The sequence below is a fragment of the Terrapene carolina genome, unplaced genomic scaffold (assembly GCF_002925995.2).
Source record: "Terrapene carolina triunguis isolate 2854851 unplaced genomic scaffold, T_m_triunguis-2.0 Scaffold210, whole genome shotgun sequence".
Classification (NCBI taxonomy): Eukaryota; Metazoa; Chordata; order Testudines; family Emydidae; genus Terrapene; species Terrapene triunguis.
The window spans coordinates 25,130,872-25,142,879 of record NW_020664561.1 but is presented as its reverse complement, the minus strand read 5'-3'; the positions used below and the strand labels follow the sequence as shown (position 1 = coordinate 25,142,879).

Here is a 12,008-nt window from a genome sequence, read left to right as displayed (position 1 = left end):
AATACTGAGTACAGAAATGAAGACTTGGCAAAAATCTTACTTAGATTGTCAAAAACTTCAGAACAAACACATGTTGCCACATCACCTTTATTATTCAGGCTAATGCTTGAAGCAAACAAACAGAAGATTACCAGTTATGGTCCTGGTCCTGCAAAGAATTACCCAATTGTTTAACTTTACTATGACGATTTCTACTGACTTACATGTAACTCCTCATAGTGCATAAAGCAAAGCACCTTTATAAGTTTTTGCAAGATCAGAGCTTAGAGTGCTGCTTTCCAAAGGTTTTTAAATAAATGTTAACAGAAGCAACATTTTTAGAAGAATGTTAATAAGCAGTATGCCAACTTTATCTATTGCCTGATAATCTTACCTTTGTTTTGAGTCATACCATCAAATCCAACTGCAAGGGTGGCTAAATTTCCCTCACATCCCTTGCCCATTTTCAACAAGGGAAGGCACTAACCCACATGAGATCACCAGCGGGGAGCAATCTGAAATAAATCTGGCAACTCTGCTATAATTTGGAAATATATAGCGCTTAGCAGCTTGATACCTCATAGGAAAACAATTACTTTCATGTTTGCCTCTCACCTCTACTCTCCGACTTTTCCCAGTTGGTGACGCAGTAGGAGGCAAAAAAGAAAGCAGCTTTTTTCTGTGAACTATGGGGCTGATATTTTGAAATTCAATGACTAACTAATGCGATATTACATTTCTTTATGGCTTTTTTTTCTCCATAAATGCCTTGAGACAGAAAAATCCAAATTAAACAATCCAATATCCAAAGACACTTGATCTCATAACATTTCATCTGATTTATTAACCACTGATGACTAGTTATGTGATTCCACACAAGTAACTCGATTAAAATAATCAACTATTACCTTGAATACCATACTGAACCCATTAAATGCAGTAAAAACCTACCCGCTTGGAATGGCATTGAATAATGGAGAAGAAAAAGTATTCTAATATCAACAATAACCTTTTGGAATTCGTTCTGTTCATTAATTTTAACATGTTCTTCCATTTACTAAATCCATTTATTTCTGCTCTTGATGACTAGTAAAATAAAGTACCTGTGGTTGAAACTGTGGAACAGGAGTCCCTTGCACGCCTTGTGACTGTTCATCCATTGTATCAAACAGAGCTTTTTATGTTCTGCAAAAATAACGTATGTATATTCATTAAATTGCAATTTAGTTAATGTTTATAGTCACTGTACCACTTACTACTGTGCTTCAATTATAATAATGGAATTAAATTATTTTACTGAACTGCAGTACACAATGAATTCAGTGCTAGAAGAATTTTCTAATTTGGATGCTTGACTTTGCAACCATTAAAACATTTTAGCCCTTTTTCTGAGGGTAAGGAGATTCCCTAGTTTTTGTTTTAAAGGATCACTTAAAAAAAAAATAATAATAAGAGGAAGAAATTCCATCACGTATTCCCCACCCCAACCACATAAGTCATCAGCAGAGTTTAAACCTCGGACTGTCAGATCCATACCACAAACGACCTGAGCTACACAAGTGACTCCATTAGACAAAGGCAGTAATACCCCATCATTCTCTATGTGCACCAGCCACTAAAAGTAGATATGACACATACTTTGCCAAGTGGTAGCACAAGTACTTGCTAGAAAGACGGAGTATCTTGGCTCTGGGACAGGAGTGTGATAGAGTGGCTAAAATGGGATAGAGTTAGGACTTCTGGGTGCTATTTGTTGATTACATAATATTCACTCATTTCTGAATTTCATGGAAATAGTGTCATTGTAGAGACACTATAGTCAAACATGTACATTTACTATTCTAACAGGCTGTTTGGTTAAGAGGGTGAACCTTAGATCTGCCATATTAGGGGCCTGAATTTTATTCCCAGCTATGCAAACCTCTCATATCCTGTTACCACATCTGTAAAATGCAAACAAGAATGCTTGCCTGCATCCTAAGGCCTGGTCCACACTACCCCCCCACTTCGGACTAAGGTACGCAAATTCAGCTACGTTAATAACGTAGCTGAATTCGAAGTACCTTAGTCCAAACTTACCGCGGGTCCAGACGCGGCAGGAAGGCTCCCCCGTCGATGCCGCGTACTCCTCTCGCCGAGCTGGAGTACCGGCGTCGACGGCGAGCACTTCCGGGATCGATCCAGGATCGATTTATCGCGTCTAAACCAGACGCGATAAATTGATCCGAGAACATCGATTGCCTGCCGTCGGACCCTCCGGTAAGTGTAGACGTACCCTAAGATAGGGGTATGAGATCTTGATTAATACAAAGAGTGCAAACAGCGCACAATTGTTAACAATGAAGGACAGGAAGGAGTGGATTTTAAAACTCAGTATGTCTTGGTTCACAGCCAAATGAACCCTTACCAAGGCAAAATGGTATCTCATTAAGGGAAAGCACCTGAAGCATCTGTTTTGCCTATGTCTTGTGGAGCTCTATCTCTGTCCATATTGTATGATGTAGAAAGTTCATTAGCGCCTTGGAGTATATACAATGCAGTTGGAACATTCATATAATTAAGAGACAGGAGGTGAACATGTTCTAATGCACATGGATAGAAAGGCATTTTCAGAAGCTTGTAACTTGGCCAAATCTGGAAGGATTTTCATAGGAACAGCAAAAGTCACTTCTCTTTCACTTCAGAACCGTTCCTTTCCCAAATTTCAAGTTCCTACTACAAACCATGGAAGCACTAAAGTTGTTTTGTAAAAACTCATCTAGAGAGTGTTTTAACATTGGGAAATCTTCTTGCTTGTCCCCCTCACTAATCTAATTCTGGAAAACGCCAGAATCATTTTTGCTCAAATCTTTAAAAATAATTCAAATCAAGACAGAAAAATCATGGAAAATTTCAGTACAAATAGCTTAAGCTAAGGCAACAGAAAACAGAGGCTTACAATGGAAAGAGGTAGGCAGTCTTAACCAAAGGTATCACCTATAATATACTGCATATATCAGTTTTCTATCAGAGGAGACAGTTGCAGTGAAGTCTTATTTATGTAAGCATACTTCTCAAAGATTTAAAAACACTATACACTTTAATTTTGTAACTTCATCTTTAGACACCCAAGCTAATTGTGTGTTTCAAGTTATTTTTTCCCCATGAACAAGTTTTACATTGTATGGTGGTCATTTTATTATCTGGATGTTTTAATAAATTTGACTAGGCCAGAAGAAAGGGCTCTTTGTCTAGAAAGAATAACCTCCAGGCACAGTACAATATAAATAGGAATACAATAATAAATAACTTTAATTAAGTTATTTATCCTTGAATTAAGCTTAATAAATACCAAGAAAATCTTGCTAAGTAAAAACAGTTTTCTTCACCTAACCCACCTACTGACTAAAACAACCGTTGAAACACAGATTATAAAATGTATTGCCTCCAAACTAAAAAATCCATTGAAGAAAACTTGCCAGGAATTTTATAGACAATTTGGAAAAAAAAAACAAAAAAAAAACAGTACATTAAAATAAATTCTTAAATAAAAAACCAAAAGGGGGAAAATTTAAAAAAAAAAAAAAAAAAATCCACCTCTCTTTCAATCTCAAATATTACAGAAAAGGTCTAACAAATAGCTAATATTCACAGCTGCGTAATCCTCCTTAAAGGACTGCACATCATGATGATAAGGTTAGCAAGAAACTTAAAAAAAAATTCTCACAGTGATAATACAACAGCAGCTTTACAGGATGTAAAAATAGTCCAATACACTGTTCTTCTAGAAGTACTATATATTAACCTTGCACATACTGATACATTAAAAATAATCCATAAGATCAAGCTTGCTGACTAATATATACATGCTCACTAGCATATATAATGTGTATGCATTAAGCACCAACATTATGCTATATCATTGTTACAATATTTGTGCTTAAACTAGCCTACACCATAATCCTGTTCACTTATGCTAAGTATAGCATAATACTTTGAAGTTGCTGACGTAAGTATTTGGCATAAGAAAATAGGGAACTTGTCAAAACCAAGACATATTTGTTCTATGTATTAGGTCTGGTCTACACACAGACCTATGTCAGTATAATTATGTCACTCAAGAGTGTGAAAAATCCACACCCCTGAGCAACGTAGTTATACCGACCTAAACCCCGTGCAGCATGTTAAGTGTAGACTTGCCCTTAGTACAAGCAAGGGAAGTACCTTCATGGACCAGTACCTGGAATGCTAGAATCCAAAGCAAAGAACAGAACAGAACAAATTACTGAACTGAAACAAACAGATGGGTTGGATTTTAGTGACATGTAAAGAGACGTATAAATTGTAAAATCATCATATAAATAATATCAGCTGAAATGTGCAACTTTGGGAGCACACCTTCCACATAAGGTGGATGTAACATCGCTGTATGAGATGATTTAGTGGAGTCTGATATCGTATAGAACAATTTCCCTGTACTATATTATTATTGGCTTCGAGCAATAAACCTGACTGACACTTGTTATTTGGCCTCTTGACTATATTTCATAATGAAAGAAGTGTGATCAAGCAGCTGACTAAACAATTTATCAACAAGCTTGAAAATTTGTATCAAGAAGAAACATGTAAGAACAAACGTACAGATCAGGATCCATGCAAAAGTAACAAAATAATGGATTATAGTTAACTAGTTATAATTTTCTCAGTTACCATTTTAAAGGCTTAATTCATGTAGCTTTGACACACAATCAGACGCCGAAGTACTTGCCTCAAACATTTTAGTTGGCGGGAATAAGAGACTTTTCTACAAATTATTATAAAAATCAGACCACAAATGTAACTTAAAAACATCTTCCCATTTAAAAAAAGTGGGAACAACCAAAGGTATGTATGTCAAATGATCGTATATTTTCAAAACAATTTCCTTATCTAAAGTTTGAAAAGTTTGGTTTTCCTTCAGATTAATGAGAAAAGTTCTTTATGCCACTCTAAGTACCACAGCTCTCTTTTGGAAATTTTTAAGTTTCCAGAAATCCTTCCTGTCCAGATCATGAACAGAGACATTAGGTAGGAACACAATTTCCACCTATTAATTCTAAAAGCAGAGGTGAATCCTTTTTAAACCCTCAGGATAGACCCTCTTCTTGAGGTTCTTTGTACTGAATTTCAGTAACACTATGTTTAGTTAACAAACACTATGGAGGGGGACATTACCTTGAACTGGAGAAAGTATAGCTTCCGTGTCTGAAAAAAACCATCACTGGGCAAAGCGTTGAGGAATAAAATGGAGAGTACAACTTTAACCTGGTAGCAACATCAGCAATTAAACAAACAGGAGGTAGGGGGTGGGTGTGTGTGTGTGTGTGTGTGTGTGTAAACACTTGGGTTACTGGTAATAGACAAAGCCTAAAATGCCAAGAGCAGGATTAAATATTGGTTTTGGCCCAACAGTAATCATTTATCAGAAATGACACATTCCTGATCTCATCTTCACTCCCTTATTTGAAGAAGTCAGCCAATATCTTACCAACAGTGGTATCAAACCATTCCACTGCCCTGTGGCTGTTCCAAACCAAAAATGGACTGTTGGGACTCAACCTCTTTTCTCCTTATCATCAGCATTTCCTTACAACTAGTGCACAGTTTTTGGAATGCTAGCTGCAATTAATGCAGAGATTAATGAGATCTGAAGGTAGTTCTAAACAGTACTTTCAGGGGGGTGAAACTAATCCTTAAAAGAAGAATCAAACACAAAGATGTGGAGTAAAGACGACACAAGGAAAAAAACAGCTAGAGGAATTGCTCAATCTGTTAATGAGAGAGTCTTTACTAATCATCTGCAAAATTTCATGATAGCCCTGGCCCCCTGCCAGGAGAAGACACTGAAAAATTGTTAAGATTTCTAAAAATATTAGTATGAATATGGTGATAAAACTGGAAAATTGCTGGCAGCTGCTGTTTGTTCCAAAACACTTGGCAGTCAGACCCTGTTATTTAAAAAGCCTGACAAGGCCAATACTGGCAATTCTTTGCAGGATATGTAACATCTTTCATTTGTATTTTGCAGTGGGTTAGACAAGTCACAATACAGTGGTAGCTTCCATTGAAAAATTAGATCTTTGTCTGGTTAATCACTAAAGAACACTGAAATACCCTGATTAAGTCTACCAATGTCTTCAACACCATAGTTGTCTTGCAATCAGACAAATCCCAGAGATAATCCAAGTCTGAGATTGTGTTTTAAGAATCTATTTTTTCAGTTAGTTCTTTATTTTAACAGTCCTTTAACCACTGTAATAGATCTTGGAATCTCTTTAAAAACGTGACAGATAGCAATTACGACATCATTTACAAAAACAGAACCTTTAATAACCTGTTATTGGTACTGTTCCAATCATTTTCTCTAACAGTGACATCAAAACTTTCTTTCACTTTGCTCTAACTACCTTTCTCTTTAGCTTTCTTTACCAATTTGGCTTTAGTGACTGGATTTGATTATTATGTAAATCTGAAAGAATAAATTAGGATTTTATTTTCCAGATTTGCTTTAAACAATAGGCACTAAAACTGGGCTGCCCTTTGTTAGCACACCTTTCCTAAAGAGCTCATAGTTCAACGTTACAAGGCACATCTGAAAATCTCATTGCATACAGAAAATCATCTTTTACATCACCGTTCTTACTACACCTCTACCCCGATATAACACGAATTCGGATATAACGTGGTAAAGCAGTGCTCCGGGGGAGGCGGGGCTGCGCACTCCGGTAGATCAAAACAAGTTCGATATAACGCGGTTTCACCTATAATGCGGTAAGATTTTTTGGCTCCTGAGGACAGCGTTACATCAGGGTACAGGTGTACTATAATAATAGAACTTGAAACAGATAAATGTTGGGGAATATAACCACAGTTATGCTCTTAAGAATTTTACTGAAGTGCAGGCTCCAAACTCCTGCCTTGATACAGAAACCCTGTTGTTTCCATGGAACAAAGTACATTAATACATGGTGGGTACTTATTTGATTAAATACAATTATATTTTGCAGCCAATTCCACTGACTCTGAAACAAGACTATTATCTGGAAATGTTGAAGAAACAGAACTACTGCAGTATTCCTTCTAGAACGCAAAATAATCAAGGATTTTTTTTTTTGGGTCTGTCATAGATTACCTTTGTGATCTTAGATAAATTATTCAATTTCTCCATGCCTGAGTTTCCCTGTAGTAGGGCCTCAATATAAGTCAAAACACAACCACTGTGTGGATACTGAATTTCTCTTTACATACACAAAGCTACAATACTTACATTCTAAGTGATCTTATGACTCAAAAAATACTTCAGCTCACTAATCTGACTCTTTAAAAAATTGAGACTAAGAGATGGAGTGCAGAGGAGAAAGGGTTTGTAACACATGGCAACCATACTTCTTTCGAGCTCCTTAGAATACTTCAGATATCTTTTCCAAAATATCTGATCTTCTCTCTTTATAGAAGTCATGCTGCAAAAATTGCAAATCAGAATAAAGAGCAGCCATAGAAAGCACAATCTTCAAGATTAATTTATACTGAAGCATTGCTTGGGAGTGACAAATACAGGTATGTCCTCACTGATGAGTTAGCTCAGGCTCTTACCTGGGTGGCGTTTTACCTCTGTGACAGACCCAGACCAGTGGGGTACAGGAGTCTGGTAGAGAGCAAATATACTGGTCACTGGATGAGTAGTTTTCTGTTCCCTGAGTGACCAGAGCAGGGACTGCACTAGAGTAATCAGGAACCTGCTAGAACCAGTTAAGGCAGGCAGGCTAATTAGGACACCTGGAGCCAATTAAGAAGAAGCTGCTAGAATCAATTAAGGCAGGCTAATCAGGGCACCTGGGTTTTAAAAGGAGCTCACTTCAGTTTGTGGTGCAAGTGTGAGGAGCTGGGAGGGTGTGTTGCTGGAGGACCAAGGAGCACAAGTGTTATCAGACACCAGGAGGAAGGTCCTGTGGTGAGAATAAGGAAGGTGTTTGGAGGAGGCAATGGGGAAGTAGCCCAGGGAGTTGTAGCTGTCATGCAGCTGTTACAGGAGGCACTATAGACAGCTGCAGTCCACAGGGCTGGAACCCGGAGTAGAGGGCGGGCCTGGGTTCCCCCCAAACCTCCCAATTGACCTGGACTGTGGACCCTTCCAGACGGGAAGGTCTCTGGGCTGTTCCCCAACCCACATGGTGAATCTCTGAAGCAAGAAAATCTGCCAATAAGCGCAGGACCCACCAAGATAGAGGAGGAACTTTCTCGCACCTCCTTCCTACATTTGACCATCAAACTTAATATTTGTATGGCTCTCGCTGAACTACTGTAGTTTGATTTTATATTTCCCCCTCTGAGGATAATATTTCCTGAGCTTGTTTTTGTTGTAGGTAAAGGCCTTCTTCTATTGCTTTTTATGTCAGTACAGCTTAAATATTATCTGGATACCTGATCCAGCTCTGGCAGGTTACCATTCTCTGCGGTCTTTGTTTCCTTTTGAAAACAATGTTTTTGGGCAGAGATTGAAATGGGATGATTCTTGGGGGCTCAGTAAGCCAGTACTTTCTCCTGGATCTGTATCGTGCTCCTGAATCCAAGCTTCAATTTAAAAGAACTTGCTTCTAGCTCGTGTGATTACTAAGAAATCATTCAAAATTTGAAACAGATGTGACCGTCATTGTGATGTCTGCAACCGCCTGAAATGTATGAGCTGACTCCATCCATCTCAATGTGTTGGTATTTCTGAAATCTAATGATGGTGATGTAAAGGTCAACACTGTTAACTACTTTACTTTTACAGAGCATAAAAAAAATAGTGATCATGTAATCATATAAACTCTGCACAACCTACTATTTACAGTATCTCATTTTGGTGCCATTTGTGGGCAGAGTTCGGAGAGTACCACTACTTCTCCACCCCAACATCTGTCCCTTGATTTCAGGTTACCATACTATAGACCACAGTAGTACAGCATATATTCTACTTAATGTGATAACCTGACATTTACAATATCTAAACACTATATTTCACATTCTAGTATGCAAGAAGCCTCTGAGAAAGAATTAAATGGTATGTGAAGAATCCTTATTAATATAACTGACTCAAACCACCATATGAGAGTGCTTATAAATCTTCCTCCCCTTTTCAAAGAGAGTTGTCTTTTATGGCACAGCCAGACTAGAAGATAGCATGAAAACAGCATGTTTGGTGTTCAAAGGCCAGCAGGGATCATTATGATCATCTGGTCTGACCACCAAGTATACAGGACACGCAGATTAGGAACAGCCACACCAAAACCAAATATCCAGGTTTATGACAGAAATGCAGTACAACATCAACCAAGACTATCTTGTATGCAAGTAATCAATGTACTTTCCTTTTTTCTGACAGGCTCTGCCTGTTAACAGAAAGCTGGTTTCACCAACAGTCTCCTGCACACATCAGTAGCATTCTGTTAGTGACTAACTCCTTCTCCCTTTAATCACAGAGAGAACATGCTATGTATTATAAGACCAAGAGAGTAGAAACTCAGATTCTATTTTCCTGAAAAGTTGTGCAACAATCCAAAATGAACATTAATGCATATTCTTAAGGCCTCCTCACAAAAAAAAAAAAGTTTCTTTATTATTTTCAACTATTTTGCCATATAAAGATTAGTACACTTTTGCTGACTTTGCCATCAATAAATGTTTTATATTTTTGTTTTGTTTGTTTTTACCCATTGTAATATGCAAATACCACAAATCCTGCTTAAGCTTATTACAATCTGGAGCGGGAGGGAGAAACCAGGAAGATGTGGGGAAGGCCTCTTCTGCAACCCTTTTGGACTACACCACTGACATGCATGATCTTGGGCAAGTCATTTCATCTATCTGTGTCTCAGTTTCTCCATCTATATGGGAGAAACCCACACACCTGTAAAGTGCAGTTCTGTTCCATGGTGCCCTTCTCCATAGCAGTACCGTGAGGAAAAGAGATAGGGGCATGGCAAGGGCAACGAATACCCATAGGCTTAAATCTCCTTACACAGAAGGTGTCCAGCGACGCTTTACCTGCTGTTACTTAAAATACACAGGCTGTAGAAGAGGCAACAAGGCAGCTACTCATCTACTCTGCCCTGGATTTTGAAGAGGGTGATGATTCATTCCCTTAGCCAATTCCCATCCCTGCAAACATTGTTTAGCCAACAACAACTAAGATCTAAAATCATCTTTTCACCAGGCCCAGAGTACTGTACCATCAGATGTAGTTATTCCATATAGATAATATTTACTCTGAGTATATGTACTATTTGGAGTTACTAGCTGTAACTCAAGGCTGTAGCAAAAGGAATCATGTGCAACTGCACCAGGGTGGATAACATGATAGAGACAGGAGTACAGCACAAAACACTGGCATACAAATTGGTCATTAAAACCTCTCTCTACCCTTGGGACTCATATTCCAGGCTTGTTAAGTGGCTCTAGTATACCTTCCCTCAACCTTAGATGGTTTCACTTACTCAAATGGAACACTACAAAGTTAAGCACAGATGGCAAAAATTTTAAATGTGACAACAAAGAGAAGAAATCCCTTGTTGTATATTACAAATGATTACCGAATGAATATTGTAGGATAAAAACTCTAACGAGAGTACAGTGTCTCCTTTGTTCTTATTTTACTATCTTATCTTGTACAAGTGTAAAAAAATATACATTTTTAATATTAATTTTCAGAATTTTTCAATAATTCAATAGAAAATATACTGCATAGTGAAAATAATGTAGCAGAAACAATTACAGCTACAGAGTATAAAGGGTCAGAAAACCACAGATTGAAACATGTCAAGAATTAATACATGCAGAGTTTTAATATTTTATCCCAAATCAGTTTTAGTATTCTGATTTTAATAAGTATGTTACAGAAACAAACCCAGATAAAACAACGCCATCAATATAATTCACTTATGCAATTGATTTCAAAAAGTAGTTTCAGTTACTGCATCTACTCATGTGGTTTTATCACATATACCCTTTTTTCTAAAAATTATTTTCGCAACTCCATTGCAGTAAAAATCTCAGACTACAGGAGAATCGAACAAAGATGGGAGAAGAAATTTTGGTCTAATTTTTCAACTACACTAACTACCTGTTTGTTTCTTCATAAAAATAGTAGGGCTGTCAAGCAATTAAAAGAATTAATTGCGCACTGTAAAAAATTAATCGCAATTAATTACACTGTTAAACAATAGAATACCATTTATTTAAATATTTTTGATGCTTTCTACATTTTCAAATATATTGATTTCAATTACAACACAGAATACAAAGTGTACAGTGCTCATTTTATATTTTTTATTACAACCTACTACAAGTACTGCAGTGCAATCTCTTTATAATGAAAGTTGAACTTACAAATGTAGAATTGCGTACAAAATTAAACTGCATTCAAAAATAAAACAATGTAAAACTTTAGAACCTACAAGTCCACACAGTGCTACTTAAGCCAATCACTCAGACAAATAAGTTTGTTTACAATTTGCAGGAGATAATGCTGCCCATTTCTTGTTTACGTCACCTGAAAATGAGAACAGGCTTTCGCATGGCACTGTTGTAGCCAGCATCACAAGATACTTACGTACCAGATGTGCTAAAGATTCATGTGTCTCTTCATGCTTCAATCACCATTCCAGCAGACATGTGTCCATGCTGATGACAGGTTCTGCTTGATAACGATCCAAAGCAGAGTGGAACAATGCATGATCATTTTCATCATCTGAGTCAGATGCCACCAGCAGAAGGTTGATTTTCTTTTTTGGTAGTTCGGGTTCTGTAGTTCCCGCACTGGAATGTTGCTCTCAAGACATCTGAAAGCATTCTCCACACCTCGTCCCTCTCAGATTTTGGAAGGCACTTTAGATTCTTAAGCCTTGGGTTGAGTGCTGTATCTATTCTTAGAAATCTCACATTGGTACCATCTTTGCGTTTTGTTAAATCTGCTGTGAAAGTGTTCTTAAAACGAACATGTACTGGGTCATTATCCGAGACTGCTATAACAT

At 37.4% G+C, this 12,008-nt stretch overlaps 1 protein-coding gene across 2 annotated transcripts in view; it reads right to left on the bottom strand.

Annotated features, from left to right (window-relative positions):
* LOC112115861 (serine/threonine-protein kinase Nek7) overlaps positions 1 to 12,008 on the bottom strand; it is a 129,228-nt gene that overhangs the window by 98,896 nt on the left and 18,324 nt on the right. For both annotated transcript variants that reach the window (XM_026655469.2, XM_026655470.1), the window contains exon 2: positions 1,083 to 1,164. In XM_026655469.2, coding sequence (XP_026511254.1) covers positions 1,083 to 1,139 — 57 coding nt within the window. In that variant the 5' untranslated portion in view covers positions 1,140 to 1,164. The remainder of the gene's footprint in view (positions 1 to 1,082; positions 1,165 to 12,008) is intronic.